Source organism: Muntiacus reevesi, chromosome 1 (genome assembly GCF_963930625.1).
Source record: "Muntiacus reevesi chromosome 1, mMunRee1.1, whole genome shotgun sequence".
NCBI lineage: Eukaryota > Metazoa > Chordata > Mammalia > Artiodactyla > Cervidae > Muntiacus > Muntiacus reevesi.
Genome location: NC_089249.1, coordinates 112,803,118 through 112,823,807, shown reverse-complemented (window position 1 = coordinate 112,823,807; position 20,690 = coordinate 112,803,118). Strand labels below are relative to the sequence as shown.

The following is a 20,690-nucleotide window of genomic DNA, read 5'->3' as shown; positions in this document are numbered from 1 at the left end:
TTTCCCATTCTCCGTAATTTCTTCCACTCTTCTCATACTTGCTCAATACCCCTTCTTTCCCCCTCAAGCTCCACAGATGACTTCATCTCTTATGTCACAGAAAAAACAAAAACTATCTCTTCTGAATCCTAAACCCATATATCCAATTGTCTATTTGGACAATTTGTAAGTACTTAAAACAACATGTACAAATTTGTACTCATCACCTTCCCTTATTCTTCCTCTGCAGTTTCTACATCATGAAAGAACACTATCATCCTTCATCAATCTGGCCCAAGTCAGACACCTAGGAATCAGGTCCTAGGTCAGGTTACCATTTTCTCTCATCTAGACTAATAAAATAATCTAAATGACCCTTCACAATGTATTTCAGTTCTCTTCTAATTTATCCTACTGGGGCAAAAATGGACTTTAAATAAAAAGGAATATCTAATTTTACTTCTCTGCTTAAAACGTAGGACCTTAGGGCAACAGTCCTCAAACTTTTGTGTGCCTAACAATCATTCAGAAAATGTGTTAAAAATAAAGATTCCTTGGCCCCATCCCTACCTTGATCCAGAGTGTGATTCAACAGAACTAAGGAGCCAGGAATCCAAAATTTTAACAAGCACTCCATGTGATTCTGATGCAGTGAGTTTACAGGTCACAATTTAATAAGCACTACCTTAAAAGTACAAATTGTTTCACTCCCTACAAGATTCTGAATGACTTGACCCCTCCATACTTTGTCTCTTAGTATGCTCTCATTCTCTCTTACTCTAAACTAGAAAAATTTCTAAGAATAAGTCAAGCTCTGAGCTACTTTAGTCCTTTTGCACAGACTATTCCTTCTGCCTGGAACACTCTCCTTTATTTGCACTCAGCTTGACTTTACACTTCCTTAAACTTATAAAACCATTTCTTCAGGGACATCTTCCCTGATTGTGCAACAGATTAGGATCCCACATTAATAGCCATTCTCAAACAATGATCAAGATTCAGAGAGTTCATAGGATCAAAACAATTTTCCATAACACTTGTTTCCCATCATTTTAATTTACAATATGGTTAAATATCAATAGATATAACCCCCCAAAGCAAAAACTTGATGGGACTCCTCAATAATTTTTAAGTGGAAAGGGGTCCTGAAAACAAAGTTTGAGAACCTCTGCTCTAAACATATATCTCATCAAAATAATTGTCATACAAAAAGTATTTAATTATTTTTATTTACTACCTACCTTTCCCTCGATAAACTGTAAGCTCTCTGAAGGCAAGAACCTATGGCTAGAACTCAGTTAAGAGTGTTGAGTACACAATAGACCTCTATTTGTTGTTGATTTTTTTTCTCATTCAGAGTCTACCATACTTCAAACTTCTGGACATACACATAAATATTCAACTGTATCACTGAATATCATTTATTTCATTTAATTAATTACCTTTTGCAGAAGGCTGACACACTCATTCCTGTATCTTGTGCAGAATTAACTAACTTTGTATCATCTGGAACACTTTTCTCAAGTTCTATCTCAGTGCCAATGTGATTTTTGCATTTCTGAAAACCATATGTCAGCTTGCCAGCAACATGTAAGTCATGGTTACCTGCCCCTCCTAAATTTAGATCATCTTCTTCATATTCATTAGAAGGGAAGTCAAACTGGAATTTTTGAGTTTGTGAATTTTTGTCTTCATTAGTTATCTTTAAATTTGACGGTAACATTTTTGATCTTTTATTCTGACCTACAAAAAAGAAACACTTCGATTACTACACATTCTCCTTGAAAACAAACTTAAAAAATGATGACAAAAATTTAATAAAATTTTTCAAAAGAGCTTACTAGGTGAATATGAAAACAACAAAATGATCTGTAATACCATATGTGATTTTGAAATACAACAGTTGTTACTCTTATAGTACATCATAACTGAAGGATAACCCGAAATTAGTTAAGAATTATTGAAATTTAGTTTGAAATTTAAATTAAGTTTACACTGTAAAATAGGTTTAATTTCTGACCCACAAAAATAACCATAACTGGAAGTGGGTTACAAGAATACTGGGGTGGGCTGCCATTTCCTCTTCCAGGGGATCTTCCAGACCCAGAGACTGAACCCATGTCTCTTGTGTCTCCTGCACTAACAGGCAGATTCTTTACCACTGCACCAACTGGGAAGCCCAAAATCAAGATAACAGAATGCTTTCATCAAGGCGACAGAACTTTAAAGGTGTCTTTAGAGAGACTTTATAGCATCTTTGAAAGTTTGGAAGGCATTTGGAGGCCTTTTTAGGCCTTAATTTTGCCTTATCATTTACACTATACTAGTATACATACATATTATATATATGGGTGTGTGTTCTATTATAACACACAATAGAATTACTACATTCTATATAAAATTTGCTATATACAAGAGTATAAAATATATAAAAATTTTGAGACTTAATAATAAAATGCACATGCATGAACTTACTACTTAATTTAAAAATCAGTTTTACCAACAATATCACATTAGATCACATATACTGTTTGAGTGTTTGTTTTCTAACTTTGTAAAGACGATAACAAACTATGTAGTTTTTGCATCTGGCTTTTTTCACTCGATATATTTCATGAATCTGGTTACCAAAACCAGAGGATCCTACCTTTAGTAAAGTCTAAGACAAAAACTAAATAGTGACAGTTTTAATGGGCTGAGGAAACAAATTCACTGAACAATATAACATGTGTGTGTGATAGTATATTTTGTGCCTGCAACATATATATGTGTGTATATGTATGTATGGAGAAGGAAAATGTTTCAATTTTAAGGTTTGGTGAGCACTATTTTGAATAAGTCTCTTTCATTTTATTCCATTAAAATAAAAGAAATGAATATTTCAGTATTAGATTTTTTACAGACATGAGCTGAATGGGTTTGACTTCACAACTTATATGTGATAGTTTACCTAACAGTTTATGACTTTCTATTTCTTCCTCTAATGCCTGAGTATCTGGAATTTCTGAAATCAGTGGAGCAGGTGGAAGAAACCAATCCAAAGATTTTTCACTGTCTAGGTGGCTATATAAAATACAAAAATATAAATTTATGTTAACATAGATATAACATCAGAAACTACTTATTTATTAACTAGACATAACTCAGTTACAAACTGGAAAAGGTCTGTTTTCATTTCAATCCCAAAGAAGGGCAATGCCAAAATTGCTGCACAATTGCAGTCATTTCACATGCCAGCAAGGTAATACTTAAAATCCTTCAAGCTAGGCTTCAACAGTACATGAACTGAGAACTTCCAGATGTATAAGCTAGATTTAGAAAAGGCAGAGGAACCAGAGATCAAATTGCCAGTATCTGTTTGATCATAGAAAAAGTAAGGAAATCCTAGAAAAGCATTGACTTCTGCTTCATTGACTATGCCAAAGCCTTTGACTGTGTGGATCCCAATAAATTTTGGAAAATTGTTAAAAAGATGGGAATACCAGACCAGCTTACCTGCCTCCTGAGAAACCTGGATGTAGGTCAAGAAGCAATCATTAGAAATGGACATGGATAAAAGGACTGGTTCAAAATCAGGAAAGGAGCACATCAAGGCTATATACTGTCACTCTGCTTACTTACCTTATATACAGAGTACATCATGAGAAATGCCAGGCTGGATGAATTACAGGGTGGAATCAATGTTGCCAGGAGAAATATCAATAACCTCAGATACGCAGAAAACACCACCCTTATGGCAGAAAGTGAAGAGGAATTAAAGAGCCTCTTGGTGAAGGCGAAAGAGGAGACTGAAAATACTAGCTTAAAACTCAACATTCAAGTCAAAACAATCTTGAGAAAGAAGAATGGAACTGGAAGAATCAACCTGCCTGACTTCAGACTATGCTACAAAGCTATAGTCCAAGACAGTATAGTACTAGCACAAAGACAGAAATATAGATCAATGGAACAAAGTAGAAAGCCCAGAGATACATCCACACACCTATGGACACCTTATCTTTGACAAAGGAGGCAAGAATATACAATGGAGAAAAGACAATCTCTTTAACAAGTGGTGCTGGGAAAACTGATCAACCACTTGTAAAAGAATGAAACTAAAAGACTTTCTAACACCATACACAAAAATAAACTCAAAATGGATTAAAGATCTAAATGTAAGATCAGAAACTATAAAACTCCTAGAGGGAAACATAGGCCAAACACTCTCTGACATAAATCACAGCAAGATCTTATATGACCCACCTCCCAGAGTAATGGAAATAAAAGCAAAAATAAACAAATGGAACCTAATTAAACTTAAAAGCTTTTGCACAATGAAGGAAACTACAAGCAAGGTGAAAAGACAGCCTTCAGAATGGGAGAAAATAATAGCAAATGAAGCAACTGACAAACAATCTCAAAAACATACAAACAGCTCATGCAGCTCAATACCAGAAAAATAAACGACCTAATCAAAAAATGGGCCAAAGAACTAAACAGACATTTCTCCCAAGAAGACATACAGGTGGCTAACAAACACATGAAAAGATGCTCAACATCACTCATTATCAGAGAAATGCAAATCAAAACCACAATGAGGTACTATCTCACGTCGATCAGACTGGCTGCTATCAAAAAGTCTACAAACAATAAATGTGGAGAGGATGCGGAAACAAGGGAACCCTCTTATACTGTTGGTGGGAATGTGAACTAGTACAGCCACTATGGAGAATAGTGTGGAGATTCCTTTAAAAACTGGAAATAGAACTGCCATGACCCAGCAATCCCACTGCTGGGCATATACCCTGAGGAAACCAGAATTGAAACAGACATGTGTACCCAATGTTCACCACAGCACTGTTTACAATAGGTAGGACATGGACGCAACCTAGATGTCCATAGGTAGATGAATGGATAAGAAAATTGTGGTACATATACACAATGGAATATTACTCAGCTATTACAAAGAACACATTTGAATCAGTTCTAATGAGGTGGATGAAACTGGAGCCTGTTATACAGAGTGAAGTTGTCAGAAAGAAAAACACCAATACAGTATATTAAAGCATATATACGAAATTTAGAAAGATGGTAACGACGACACTATATGTGAGACAGCAAAAGAGACACAAATATAAAGAAGAGACTTTTGGACTCCATGGGACAATGTGAGGGTGGGATGATTTGAGAGACTAGCACTGAAACATGTATATTACCATATGTGAAATAGATCACCAGTCCAAGTTAGGTGCATGAAACAGGGCACTCAAAGCCAGTGCACTGGGACAACCCAGAGGGATGGGATGGGGAGGAAAGAGGGTGGGGAGTTTGGGATGGGGGACACATGTACACCTGTGGCTGATTCATGTCAATGTATAGCAAAAACCACCACAATATTGTAAAGTAATTAGCCTCCAATTAAAATAAGTAAATTAAAAAAAAAAACCAGCATTCAAAAATCTAAGATCATGGCATCTGGTCCCATCAGTTCAGTTCCGTCGTGTTCGACTCTGCAACCCCATGGACCACAGCACACCAGGCCTCCCTGTCCATCACCAACTCCTGGAGCTTACTGAAACTCACATCCATCAAGTCAATGATGCCATCCAACCATCTCATCCTCTGTCGTTCCCTTCTCCTCCTGACCTCAATCTTTCCCAGCACCAGGGTCTTTTCAAATGAGTCAGCTCTTCACATCAAGTGGCCAAAGTATTGGAGTTTCAGCTTCAACATCAGTCCTTCCAATGAACACTCAGGACTGATCTCCTTTAGGATGGACTGGTTGGATCTCCTTGCAGTCCAAGGGATGCTCAAGAGTCTTCTCCAACACCACAGTTCAAAAGCACCAATTCTTCGGCTCTTAGCTTTCTTTATAGTCCAACTCTCACATCCATACATGACTACTGGAAAAACCATACCCTTGACTAGACGGCCCTTTGTTGGCAAAGTAATGTCTCGGCTTTTTAATATGCTGTCTAGGTTAGTCATAACTTTCCTTCCAAGAAGCAAGCATTTTTTAATTTCATGGCTACAGTCACCATCTGCAGTGATTTTGGATCCCCCAAAATAAAGTCTGCCACTGTTTCCACTGTTTCCCCATCTATTTGCCATGAAGTGATGGGACTGGATGCCATGATCTTCGTTTTCTGAATGTTGAGCTTTAAGCCAACTTTTTCACTCTCTTCTTTCACTTTCATCAAGAGGCTCTTTAGTTCCTCTTCACTTTCTGCCATAGAAGTGATGTTATCTGCATATCTGAGGTTATTGATATTTCTCCCGGCAATCTTGATTCTAGCTTATGCTTCATCCAGCCCAGCGTTTCTCATGATGTACTCTGCATATAAGTTAAATAAGCAGGGTGACAATATACAGCCTTGACGTATTCCTTTTCCTATTTGGAACCAGTCTGCTGTTCCATGTCCAGTTTTAACTGTTGCTTCCTGACCTGCATACAGATTTCTCAAGAGGCAGGTCCCATCACTTCATGGCAAACAGATGGAGAAAAAATGGAAACAGTGACAGACTTTACTTTATTTGGCTCCAAAATTCCTGCAGTGACTGCAGCCATGAAATTAAGACACTTGCTCCTTGGAAGAAAAGCTCTGACAAACCTAGAAAGTATGTTAAAAAGCAGACACAATACTTTGCTAACAAAGGTCTATATGGTCAAAGCTATGGTTTTTGCAGTAGTTGTGTACGGATGTGACAGTTGGACCATAAAGAAAGTTGAGTGCCAAAGAATTTATCCTTTCAAATTGTGGAGGTAGAGAAGACTCTTTGAGAGTCCCTGGGACAGCAAGGAGATCAACGCAGTCAATTCTAAAGGAAATCAGTCCTGAATATTCATTGGAAGAACAGATGCTTAAGCTTCAATACTTTGACCAGCTGGTGAGAAGAACCAACACATTGGAAAAGATCCTGATCCTGGGAAAGATTGAAGGCAGGAAGAGAAGGGGATGACAGAGGACGAGACAGTTAGATGGCTTCATCAACTCAATGAACATGAGTTTGAACAAACTCCAGGACAGGAAAGCCTGGTGTGCAGCAGTCCATAGGGTCACAAAGAGTTGGACATGACTGAGCAACTGAACAACATTCAGTTACAAACTCTTAAACTTAATATACTGCCTTTCTGTGATGACTTCGCTTTATCGTTATAGAGCAACGTATAGCATTTCCCTATACGTTCTCAGTCTTTTTTCCTTGTGTGTCATGGGATTAAAGATACTGCTCTGAGGTATGCTACGTAAATAATCACTATAACTCCATTTTATTTTCTCCAATTCAAATACTGTGACAGGGATCTTAAATCTGCTCCAATATAAAAAAAGAAAGTAATAAATCATTCCAAAACTTCAACATCTTAACCAATACAAGTTAACAAATTACTAATGATACACTGGACAACTAATCATGGATCGTAAGTGTGTAAATGACACCAAAACATTACTACACATTAACGTCTTAACCCAAATATTCCTGGTCCAAAACCATCTATGACAACAGAAAAGCCAAGAAACCAGTTGAAATTGACAATTAGTTTGAAAACCTGTAGTAACTGATGAGATTTTGTCACCCTATTGGCATCTGCCTATTGCCTTATTGTTCAGCTGTGATCCTATTAACATGTAATGTTTTAATTTTTCCTTTCCAACCTAAGTTGGCTTGTCTTTCATTAGAACAAAGATAAGTGTTAGGAAACAGAAAATAAAGTTGAGAAGAACACCACATAAACTGTCTAAGCCAAGTCCTGAGGATTTGATGATCTTTTTCCTTATTGCTTTGTTTAGGGTTTTATCTCCCAGAAGAGGCCCAGTCTTTCACTTTTCTACATCTCATAGCACCTCAAACAAAACTACCACAGCTCTATTTTCCAAATCAAAAATCTGCAACACATTACCTGACAATATCTAACAGAATGTCTGACAATACACCAAAACAAGTGAAATTTAGGACTGTGTCACAGAGTTCTAAGATCATCACCAGGGTCAATAATTCTCTAGGGTGACTCATGTGTGTGTGTTAGTTGCTTAGTGCGACTCTTAGGACTCAGCAATATAGTCCTACTCATGACTGTTAGGTGAAGTCTGAAGGAAATAACAATACTTTGTATTATTAGAAGAGCAATCATATGTTCCAAATTTGCTGATGCCAGTCCTGATTAACAACTGTCATTCCATTTGGATGCACGCTTTCACTCTCAAAAGTGTCCCAGTCTGAATTTCATGGTCACATTATTTATGAATGATTCTTCCGTATATGTGTTGAACCTCAAGCTGACTATAAGTTTTTTTAAAGTAAAAGTCTTTATAAAGTCTTTAAAGTCTTATTCCGTCAATATTTGAATAAATGAAAGAATAAGTGAGCAATAAATAATTTACTCAATGTTTCACTAAAAAAGAATAGAATACATAGAAAACTTAGAATTAAAATGATTCACATGTGAAAATCCTTAAAAGCCAGTATTTAACAGACTCCCTACTCCCCAATTCATATTTCCCTTGGTGTGACATTTTTATTTCCACCCCTGCATTGAACCTGCATTGAATCTGCCTATCACACTTGGCCTTTGGCACACTGCTCTTTGTTTCCAAAAGTTGCCATCATCACTCCTTGTCCTGAGCTACTCTTTGACCATTACTTTCAGTCTTTACTTTAGCCAAAAGTAACTTGAACAAACCAGAAATGCAAATAAATGAAAGTCAAATAGGCAAGAATCTATTCTATTTTTAAAATTATAACATGTTAAACTTCAGTTATTCCCTTACACCTGAATTCCTAGTTTACCAAGTATATACCCGAAATGTCATTCTGTTGATCCCTTATTTTTTATTTATAAATTTACCAAAGATAAAACTAAAATGCCGTAAAAATAAAAAACCTAAAACAATAGACTACTATTTTTTAAAGCAGACTTACTTTTCAGCTTCATTTGTTTTTTCAAAAAACAAATTATCCAAGGAAAACATGGAGTCATTTGATTCCAATATTGTTAAAAGCTGGACTTTGTCATAAATCTCAAAAAATACCAAAATCCAGCTTATAGCCCATTTACAAAGATGTAGGAAAAAATTTTCTAGATCCATAAACTATAATTATTAATTTCCTAAAATAATCACAGACAGTCTTTCAGTAATGTCTTCTGCAACTTCCTCCTAAGTGCTTAAATATTCAAATACATGATTCTATTATCCACTCATTCACACATAGTCACACATGTATGCCTCTCTTCATGTTGCATAAATGCTTAAAATGTGTTTTCTTCCATTCTCCACCTGACATAATCCTACCCATACTTCATGGTACAGGTCAATGTTATTTCTTCTTCAAAGGTTTCTCTGAATTTGTCCTATTATGGAAAACAGAATTAGTGACTCCTTTTGGGCTCTTAAAATGCTTTGTTCATACCATTATTTTTGGGTATAGTGCATTTTATTGTGATATTGTATAGGATAGTACATTTTATTGTGAATGTGTGTGTTTCTAAAAATATACTGTGTACATATGCAGGGATTTCCTTCAAAATCAAGGGACAGAGTAGGCTTGCTTCAAAATAAATAGGAAAATAATTAAGGAATACTGATGAAAAAGATTGGCAATGAGTTAATAATTGCTAATGCTATGTAATAGGTACGTTGAGTTCCTTAAAATGTTGTCTATTTTTATATATGTCTGAAGTTTTCAAAATAAAAAAATTAACAAGTTTAACATATATGTTTATATTCATATTATATAACACACACATATATATGCTTAAAAAGAGAATTTTTACATTCAGCAGTGTTACCTAAATGTAAAGGATAAAAACATTCAGTATTGGCTACCTGAAAAAAATAACAAAAATCTGGGCTTCACAGGTGGCACAATGATAAAGAATCCACCTTCAAATCCAGGAGACACAAGAGACTCAGGTTCGATCCCAGGGTAGAGAAGATCCCCGGAAGGAGGAAATGGCAATCCACTCCAGTATTCCTGCCTGGAAAATCTCATGGACAGAGGAGCCTGGCAGGCTACAGTCCATGGAGTTGCAAAAAGTCAGACACGACTAAACACACTCTCACACACCCACAATAGAACCTTGTCTCTAAGTAAGCAAGTAAGTAAAGTCGCTCAGTCGTGTCCGAATCTTGGTGACCCCATGAACTGCAGCCTACCAGGCTCCTCTGTCCATGGGATTTTCCAGGCAAGAGTACTGGAGTGGGTTGCCATTTCCTTCTCCAGGGGATCTTCCCGACCCCCTGCACATCAACACTACATCTCAATTTTTTTTCTGATTTCTGAAACATAAAACTCTACACGACAAAATACGAAATCAGATGCACATATCATAAAATATAAGCCACATTTCTATTTATTCTGTGATAGTTAATATACTGCCAACCTCTCCTCAGGATGGAAACTAAAATCAAAGACACTATATGAGCGCCATCTCGTGGAGAAATCATTACCAAGTCAGAGCAAGTTCCTTCAATTTTGAGCCCTCCCTGATGTGATGAAGAGACATATTATTACATCAGGAAGTATGTAGGGAAAAGAGAAATGTTTCCACATGTACTCCTTTACAAAATGCTACTAACAAAGGGCTAAATTTGATTACATTAGGACTGTTCTTACTTTATCAGAATATTGTGGGGGTTTTCGTTTGTTTAGTTATTGGGCTTTTCTCCTTTCCATCTGTTTAGCATAGTTACCCTCTTCATTTTTCTCAATTTATTAATCATTTAGTCACCAAAAAAAAAAAAAAAAAAGGCAAAGTTCAAACAAATTAGCATGGTTCTATAAATGTTTTAAACAATTTAATTATGTGAAAAATGGAAGCATAGGATAACAGGGCAGAGAGGCAGAAGGGAGTTACTCAGAAATTCTAACGAGTCTTTAACATCTTTAAAGAATTTCAAAAACAATTACTTGATAAAGTATAAACAAAAATGCCAGTCATGTTTCTAGAGCATTCAAAAGTAACCAATAAAATGTTCCTTTTCTAGTCTTAGGAGAACTATGTAATCTTAAACAACAGAAAGAGTTTTCGAAATTAAAACTCACCAGATCACTTTTATATGGCTATGCTTCCTCAGAATGTAAGTAGAAACTCTTAAGGTTAACACACATGTGTTTGAACTCTTTATTCTAAAAGAAGCTGCAAGCAAAACAATAAAACTGCATGTTAAAAATATTTCTGAAAAAATATTTCATAAATTAATCTAAAAACCTCCTACATAAACAGCAAATATTTCCAAGAGAACTTTTGTTTTGATGTCTAGTTCTGGCATAAAAGAGAATATAACTTGTTTGGGTCCATAATAAAAACGCTGTGTAAAAAAAAAACAACAACTGTGTATATATTTTCATACTGATGCAGCCCTATGAAAGAAAACATCCTTTCTATCTAAAATACTGCATCCCCAAATTGTGCATTATTTTTCTTCACAGCACTAATTTATAACTGCTCAGTTGTTTATCTTTCTCCCTGTAGAGAGAGCCAGTTCTTTTTATTTACTAATGTATTCCTTTAGCTCATAGCAGATGATCCATAAGAATTCTCTGTGGAATAAATGCATTAGCAATGTTCAGTTTACAAAAATAATTTTAAATAAAAATAATTTTCCATCAATTCTGAGTCTTAAAATTTTACCCCCCAGATCTTTAATGGTCAGTTTTATTTATTTATTTATTTTATTAGTTGGAGGCTAATTACTTCACAACATTTCAGTGGGTTTTGTCATACATTGATATGAATCAGCCATAGAGTTAAGGGAGGTGGGAGGGGGGATCCGGATGGGGAATACGTGTAATGGTCAGTTTTAAAATGTCATTCTTTTCTAGTTCAAGATACATGCAATCAAATCATTAAAGTTTTAAAAGACCATAAATTTGACACTTGAATTATGTAAATAAATGTTTTTTAAAAACATAGGCTTGACAAGGGACCTTGCCATACTTCAATATGAGTTTGTTATTGAAGAAATGATAGATTTTGGATTTTTAGGTTTAGAGCTAGATTTTCTGAGTACGTTTCTGTGTTAGATTACTTATTACAAAGTTCTAGTTTCAGCGTGTATGAAATTGTTATTTTACTTTTTAAGTGTTTGCTTTTGCTCTAACCACTCTTAAAACACTTAACACTGTTTTTGTAACTACATAATTTGATGAGTGTTGAGATGATCTACACCTTACCTAATTATTTTAGTGACAATTTACCTTACTGTATAAAATGTTCAGATCCGATAGTTATCTCTAAAAATTTTTACTCTCAGAAATACACATTTCAAAAGTGCAGAAACCTAGACATGAAATACTGATTTGCCAGAAATCGGTAGTCAGTGAAGACTCAGACCAATATTCACTGGCAAAACCAACCGTCACAAATGACTGCAGGGAAGTAAGTTTACAAGATGAACGTGGGAACAAATTACCACCCTGTGTCTCAGCCAGAGACAGGTCTTTACAGTAGGAGGCCTGATCTCCACCACCTGCCCAGTGAGACGCAGGGGACCGAAAGGCTACAGCAGGAACCGAATTGAGGTCTGAGGCAAAAACACCCCCTTGATGTATCCTAAATCCGGGCAAGCCCACCCCAGACTCCCGGGCGCGCGGCGGAAGGCTTCCGTCTGGGCGAGTGACCACGACGCGGGCGCGAGCGCCGCCACCGGACCCGGGAATCTAGGGTCGCGTCGCTGCGGACTCACGGCTACACGCACGCAGGCCTCCGGCTCCGCCCCGGACGTGAGACACACTTTGGAATAAACACGCGGGACTCCGGGAACAGCCAAAGCAACGCACAAGTCCGCTAGCGTTGTGGGCGGGCGGTCTGCCAACCTGTCCCTCACAAGCCGGAGCCGCCTCAGGCCTCGCCTCGCACCTTCTGACAGGAAGGCGGCTGAGGAACCGCGCGGGCTGGGGCGGGGACGGGGTCCCGCCGACGTACTACACCTCTCCGCGCCCGTCTCCTGGCGCCCGACACTCGCCTTGGAAAATCGACCACTTCCCGGCTGCCACCCTGGCCTCCCTCCCCGCTGGGTCCCTGTTTTCCTCTTTCCCTTCCTGTGAGAGCCCCGAGTCCCAGTCCTCACCTTCCTCAGCGGGCGTCCGGGCTCCCCCGAGCTCACCTCCTCGCCGGGCCTGGGAGCCGAGCGCCTATTCACCGGCCCAGAGGACCCCCAGCCTGGCTAAGTCGAGCTCCAAGCAATGGATCGCCGGAGCCCCCAACCTCTCCCTTCCCGCCTCTCCTTGTTTTCTCCAGAAGTTTATAATCCCTTTTAAATATATGGCTCTCCGGATATTGTTGCCTATTTTCATTGAATAGAATGCTTAATCCTTCCCTCAGCTGTTGGTAATTTTAGTTTCCCTCCTTAAGAATCGATCTGAGGTGCCTCATATACGTGGATTTATGGATTTAGACAGTGTTTGTCTTATGTCTGGCCTATATCATTTACCATGATTGTTTCAGAGTTTATCCATGTTGTAGCAAGTATCAGAGTTTTATTCCTTTTAAGATGGGCTTTCCTGATAGCTCGGTTGGTAAAGAATCCGCCTGCATGCAGGAGACGCTGGTCCAATTCCTGGATCGGGAAGATCCTCTAGAGGAGGGATAGGCTACCCACTCCAGCATTCTTGGACTTCCCTTGTGGCTCAACTAGTAAAGAATCCGCCAGTGATGTGGGAGATCTGGGTTCGATCCCTGGGTTGGGAAGATGCCAGTGAGAAGGGAAAACCTACCCACTCCAGTATGCTGGCCTAGAGAATTCCATGGACTGTACAGTCCATTGGGTCGCAAAGAGTCAGACAGGACTGAGCGACTTTCACTTTCATTCCATTTGTGGTCTTGGAGAAGACTCTTGAGAGTCCCTTGGACTGCAAGGAGATGAAACCAGTCAATCCTAAAGAAAATCAGCCGTAAATATTCATTGAAAGGGCTGAAGCTGAAGCTCCAATACTTTGACCACCTGATGTGAAGAACTGACTCATTGGAAAAGACCCTGATGCTGGGAAAGATTGTAGGCAGGAGGAGAAGGGGAGGACAGATTATAAAATGGTTGAATGGCATCACCTACTCCATGGTTATCAGTTTGAGCAAGCTCCGGGAGTTGGTGATGGACAGGGAAGCCTGGAGTGCTGCAGGCAATGTCCATGGGATCGCAAGGAGTCAGACAAGACTAAGTCGAGGAAACTGAATTCCATTTGTAGGTATAACCTCAGATATGCAGATGACACCACCCTTATGGCAGAAAGTGAAGAGGAACTAAAAAGCCTCTTGATGAAAGTGAAAGAAGAGAGTGAAAAAGTTGGCTTAAAGCTTAACATTCAGAAAACGAAGATCATGGCATCTGGTCCCATCACTTCATGGCAAATAGATGGGAAACAGTGGAAACAGTGTCAGACTTTATTTTTTGGGGCTCCAAAATCACTGCAGATGGTGACTGCAGCCATGAAATTAAAAGACGCTTACTCCCTGGAAGGAAAGTTATGACCAACCTAGACAGCATATTAAAAAGCAGAAACATTACTTTGCCAACAAAAGGTCCGTCTAGTCAAGGCTATGGTTTTTCCAGTGGTCATGTATGGATGTGAGAGTTGGACTATAAAGAAAGCTGAGCACCGAAAAACTGATGCTTTTGAACTATGGTGTTGAAGAAGACTCTTGAGAGTTCCTTGGACTGCAAGGAGATCCAACCAGTCCATCCTAAAGGAGATCAGTCCTGAGTGTTCATTGGAAGGACTGATGCTGAAGCTGAAACTCCAGTACTTTGGCCACCTGATGCAAAGAACTGACTCATTGGAAAAGACCTTGATGCTAGGAAAGATTGAAGGTGAGAGAAGGGAATGACAGAGGATGAGATGGTTGGATGACATCATCGACTTGATGGATGTGAGTTTCAGTAAGCTCCAGGAATTGGTGATGGACAGGGAAGCCTAGTGTGCTGCAGTCCAGGGGTTCACAAAGAGTTGGACACAACTGAGCGGCTGAACTATAATGAACTGAATGACTAATGATGTTGAGCATCTTTTCATGTGCCTTATGGCTATTTTAATATTCTCTTTGGGGAAGTGTCTATTCATATCCACTGCTAATTTTTGTGCTATTTGTTTATTATTTATTATTTTTATCTTTTATTATATATTTTTAAAATATTTTGGATATTAACATGATTTGTGAATATTTTCTCCTTTTCAGTAGGTTTTCTTTTTGCTTTCATGATAGTATTCTTTGATACACAAAAGTTTTTAATTTGGGTGAAGTCCAGTTTATTTTTTTCTTCTTTTGTAACCTGTGCTTTTGGTGTCATAACTGTGAGTTCACTCCCAAATTCCATTATCATGAAGATTTACTCCAATGTGTTCTTCTGAGAGTTTCAATTTTAGCTCTTAAGTTTAGGTCTTTGATCCATTTGAGGCATACCATGGACCAACAAGTTGTATTTATTTCAGATAAAGGGGGTGGGGTGTCTTGAAAGATTGGAAGAACTTAAAAAACAAAAAATAGATGTTTATGACACAGGAACAAATAGATTTCTGCTAATACAATTGATGCTTTAGGTTCTGGCTCATAAAGTCCACATAATAAAAATTTTCTCTACTTTGTAGCTTTCATTCTTTTTAAACTCTGGTCAAGAGAAGCTGATAATTGAAAAAATTAGTGCTGATGGCAGTAGAGAAGGAAGCACCAAGAAATGTTGTAACTTCAAGACTATTTTTCTCCATGACAGACAGAAATATGTTGTGCTATTGTCAGACTTGGAGAAAAAAAGGTAAGCCCATTTGGGAGACTCTGAAAAGTGTATAGTTAACATCTGAGGAAATAAAAAGTAAAAGAAAGAAATCAATCTGGTATGATGGGATTCACAGGAGGAAAGAAAAACTCAGAGGTTATGCGCAATTGTGTAGAAGATTCCAATGCTATCTATACATTTAATAGATGCTTAAATAGAAAAAGCATGAAGGGTTGATAGTCAAAAGTTAGTTGTTCTTTAGGGAAAGAGTTAGTAAGTCTCTATGTAACCAAGAAAATAAACGAAAAATGTTAATTAGAAGTGATTCCTTGTGTTCCAGCTTCTAAGGAGTATGTTTAATGATGCAAAAGAAACTAGTACCCATATTTTAGGAGATCCATTTGCTCTGTTTGCTTGTTTTTAGGCAGAAATTGAGTCTTCAGCCAAAATGAATTTAAAATGTCTGTTTTCTGGTTTTCTGCTCTCCAAAGCCAAGAATGTTGATTTTAATGAGACTGCTGGATAGGGTGCTCCAATTAGACCTGGAGCCAAAGCATCTCCCAGCCACAGCTAGCTGGAGTGTATTAATACAAAGAATATAAGCCTTCCATAGAAATCAGTTGATAAAGACCCAGTATTCAATGGCTGTTTTTTTTTCTTTCTTGTAATTACATAAGTAGAGTCTAAAATGTAACACAAATCTTGAAGTAAGAAGCAAACATGCCAGAACAGAGGCTTTGGGACAGTATTCCACACTGGAATAGAATTATTTCCTGATTAAAATTTTATACCCATTTCTTCAGAATGAGTAAATGGAGAGGGATAACTAGTGCACATTCTCTATGGATAGTTGTATTTAGATTTGTGTAACAAGTTGTACATACTCCTCCTTACAGAGTATACTGCGTTTAGTCATTCTTAGCAAATTCTTCTGCCATTATTATAAAATCCCTAGGTAAATAGGAATAGACACATTTCTTCAGGTGATTAGAATCTGAAGGAGGTAGGCTTTACCTGAATGGCATTCAGAATCTTATATAAGACTGTCTTAATAAAACATGGGATATATCTACAAAGATTCCTTGAGGGAACTTTTAAACGCCACTGACAGTCATCTTTAAAAGATTTCTAAATATCAGGGATCAGAGTATAAAATAGATTTTAAGAACAGACATTCTTTGTTTTATTTTTATCTAAAGATAACAGTAATTAGCAAAGTCTTGCAGTAATATGATCAAATTGTTATGATTAACATGTTAAATTAATATGATTAATTTAAATTGTTTATATACTGTTTAGAATTAAGATCGTTTCTAGAGGTGATTGTATCACCATTGTGTCGTTGGGCTTCCCAGGTGATGCAGTGGTAAAGAATCCACCTGCCAATGCAGGAGATCCAAGAGAGACTAGTTCAATCCCTGGGTCTGGAAGATCCCCTGGAGAAGGTAATGGCAATCCACTACAGTATTCTTGCCTGGGAAATCCCATGAACAGAGGTACCTGGAGCACTACAGTCCATGGGGTTGCAAAAGAGTCAGACATGACTAAGCATGCATGCACATTATATCATTATTGCAAATAAACAGATTTGCAATGTTACAAGTAACCTGTTGGGCTTCCTAGGTGGTGGTAGTGGTAAAGAACCCGCCTGCCAATGCAGGAGACATAAGAGATTTGGATTCGATCCCTGGGTGGAGATGATCCCCTGGAGGAGGTCATGGCAAACCACTCCAGTATCTCCATGGACAAAGGAGCTCGGCAGGCTGCAATCCCTAGAGTCACACAGAGTTGGATGTGACTGAAACAACTTAGCGTGCGTGCAAGTAACTGGTTAAGATACTGGATAAATTGGAGTTCGGACAGAATAACAGAAATAAGAAACACCATGAAGAAATAAGAATAATGCATCTGCCTAGAATCCTTTCCAGGAAGCAAGAGGAAGTGGTGAGAGATACTACTAAAACTAGCAGGTAATTATTCATTTGTGATATATATTGAGTTAAGATGTATTTAAGCATGGGTTATCTCATGTTTAAATATGTCAAAGCACTGAGAAAGCCCAGTACATGTAATAGCATGCACTTTGTTCCAGGGAGCAAAGTTGGGAGTGCTGTATCCTTGTCTGCCCGGAGACTGAAGCCACCACAAAGAAAAATAGACACGTCAGTTTTCTCACAACAGTTGTCACTATGAATAATCACCAGAAAAGTGAAAGTGAAGTTGCTCAGTCCTGTCCAACTCTTTGCAACCCCATGGGCTGTAGCCTACCAGGCTCCTCCATCCATGGAATTTTCCAGGCAAGAGTACTGGAGTGGGTTGCCATTTCCTTCTCCAGAGGCTCTTCCCAACCCAGGGATCGAACCCGGGTCTCCCACGTTGTAGCAGATGCTTTACCATCTGAGCCACTGTTGTTTCTCACAACAGTTGTCACTATGAATAACCACCAGAGAAGGGAAGGGGCTAAATCTGAAAATGTTCTCTTGCAATTCTAGCTGTTTGTCCCCCCTGCCCTGACCCCCCCAACCCTGTTGCCCTGCCCTAAGGCCTGGGAACATGAGATAACTTACTGAAGGAAGAGTGGGTATAACAAAGTGCATAAGGAATAAAAGTAGCTCAACGGATGCTGAGGTTAAGGCCCCGCCTTACCCCCGGTACTAGGCACCAGGAGAAGACATTTCCATTCAGGGAGCAGCAGATTCAAGAAGAAGCAGCAAAAGAAGGTGTAGGGACCAGGCTGTGGAGGAGAGGCTACTAAGCTATGCTCACAGACCACTCCCAGGGCCTGGCCCTGCTAAGCCTTCCAGAGTGGAAGGTCCCACCCTGATAGAGCTCTGCTGACCTCGGAACAGTGCATAGCCTGAGCACAGGCAACAGTATGAAGCAGCGGAGCTGTTACCATGGCTGCAGTGGCAGCTGGAAGTAGGAGGTATGAATCAGCCAGGAAAGTGTGCCTGTCTTATGAAAAGTGTATGCTATTTGTGATAGTTGATAGGACTGATTGCTAAGGCCAGGAGAGTTTATGAAGCCCTTCCTCCAGTTGCCAGCTGGGAAACAGGACATTTGGGTGGGGAGTGTCAGAGGAGCTGGGATTCTGACAATTAGGAGGTATGGTTTCAAAGTAATAACTTGCTTTGTTGTCTTTGGTGGGGAAAAAGTCACTTGCAATGTTACCTTGCTTTATCTAACTCAGATTAGTGACCTATGAAACACCAGTGTCACAACAAAATATATATAGCACTCTATAACTTAAAGCATTTGTTCATTCAGTGTATGGGGAAAATGTCTAAGAATTCACACAAATAGTAAGTGAGGGGCTGAGACAGTAGACGCATTGTCTGTGTGTGTGGATAGAGTGGATCCAGCATGGATGAAGAATATATGTATTTAAGTAAAAGGAATATTGTCCTTCCACTAGAAAATAGAGTGGTGTGGGTTAAAGCAAGTCCAGGTGAGACCATTCTGGCCAAGAACACATTCCAAAAGGTGAAAACTGTTGTCTTAAGAAAATACATGGAAATTGGGAGGGAAATAAAAACCCTATATGCCTAGGAAACAACAAGATAAAACAATGATTCATGTGAAAGTGAAACAAGTTAACGTGTATTGTTAGAATTTTTTCAGGTAACTGTGGAATAAAAAGAGCTGTCAAACTTTCAGGTGTTATTGAACATTAGGAAGTGTACTTGCCTATTTTATGTGTCCCCTAATTAACAGAACACTTAAACAATTCTATCCTAGGAAAACAAGTACACCATTAACTCCAAAAAAGAACTCCTGCCAAATCCCGTAGCCTGTGTTCACACTTTCTATCCCATCCACTCTTGTAGAAATGGGCAAGTAACCAACCAGTCAGAGACTTCTTTGTGGGTTGTTTTGTATCAGAAATCATTTGGGGAAGCTGTGTTTTGTTTTGTTTTTTTCTAGCTAAATTCATTGTATTCTATATTTCTGTAATTTTATGTTAAAACAGTAAGTGGACTTGTGATGTCACATAATGAACGAATATTTGCATAACTGTTCAAAACAGTTTCCCTTGAAAAACTTATCTTTGAAAAATAACAAAAATGTTCTACTAAACAATGTTGAAATATAACAATTTGAGTTTTGAAGTCATTCGTTTTGCTGAAAATATGTTCCTGTTTTAAACAAACAAAAAAACCCTAAGATTTTAACTTGTCCTTATAAAGAGCTTACTGCTGCTGCTGCTAAGTCACTTAAGCAATATACTAAATCATATTTAGAAGCAAAAAAAAAAAAAAAAAAATGGCAACTAAGATTATTAGACCTAAAAGTTCAGATAAAATTGAGAGCCTGTGTGTTTGTCTTCTGTAACAAAGTATCTCCTTAATTCAAGAAAGAAAGAAAAAAAATCCAGCATCTGATTTAAGTATGTGAAAGTGTCAGTCCTGTCAGATTCTAGGCGACCTCATGGACTATAGCCTGCCAGGCTCCTCTGCCCATGGAATTCTCCAAGCAAGAATACTGGAATGGGTTGCCATTTCCCTCTTCAGGTATTTGGGGAAGTTTTAAAACAATAAATTATTTGTTAGGCCATTATCTATAATACTGGAGAATTAGAATGTTTTTTCCTGGATTGAAAAAAGTACCATTCACACAACTTATCTGAAAATGTATTCAAATGAAGAAATATTCCAGAAATTAGAATTTGACTTTTAATATAGTAATTTTGGTTGAATTTCTCTATGCCTGTCTCTTTCTACATACCATATTATTTCCTGAACAGCAGTTGTCACTAATTTGGTTGCAGTTGTTGTCGTTTCAATATTCAATTAGAAAAATTTTATTGTTAAGATCTCTGACTTTGAACAAAGTCTTATTTCATTTGAAACATATGCTGTTACCTAGAGTGGACTTAAAGTATAAAGAAGATATATTTTTCCTTAGACTTCATTCCCAAGTGGCATTTTCTCAACATATTCATATATACAAATGACATAAAAAATATATTCAGCAAAGCATCTTCTAAACAACTCTGAAATTTTTTAATTTTTAATTTCACCCAAC

General features: G+C 38.0%; 1 protein-coding gene across 1 annotated transcript in view; it reads right to left on the bottom strand.

Annotated features, from left to right (window-relative positions):
- HFM1 (helicase for meiosis 1) overlaps positions 1-18,564 on the bottom strand; it is a 122,391-nt gene extending 103,827 nt beyond the window's left edge. Inside the window, exons 1-5 of the mRNA XM_065905402.1 lie at positions 18,505-18,564; positions 12,532-13,124; positions 8,878-8,997; positions 2,930-3,042; positions 1,422-1,722 (exon numbers count right to left, since the gene is read on the bottom strand). Coding sequence (XP_065761474.1) covers positions 1,422-1,722; positions 2,930-3,042; positions 8,878-8,997; positions 12,532-13,124; positions 18,505-18,564 — 1,187 coding nt within the window. The remainder of the gene's footprint in view (positions 1-1,421; positions 1,723-2,929; positions 3,043-8,877; positions 8,998-12,531; positions 13,125-18,504) is intronic.
- Positions 18,565-20,690: the final 2,126 nt, after the last annotated feature.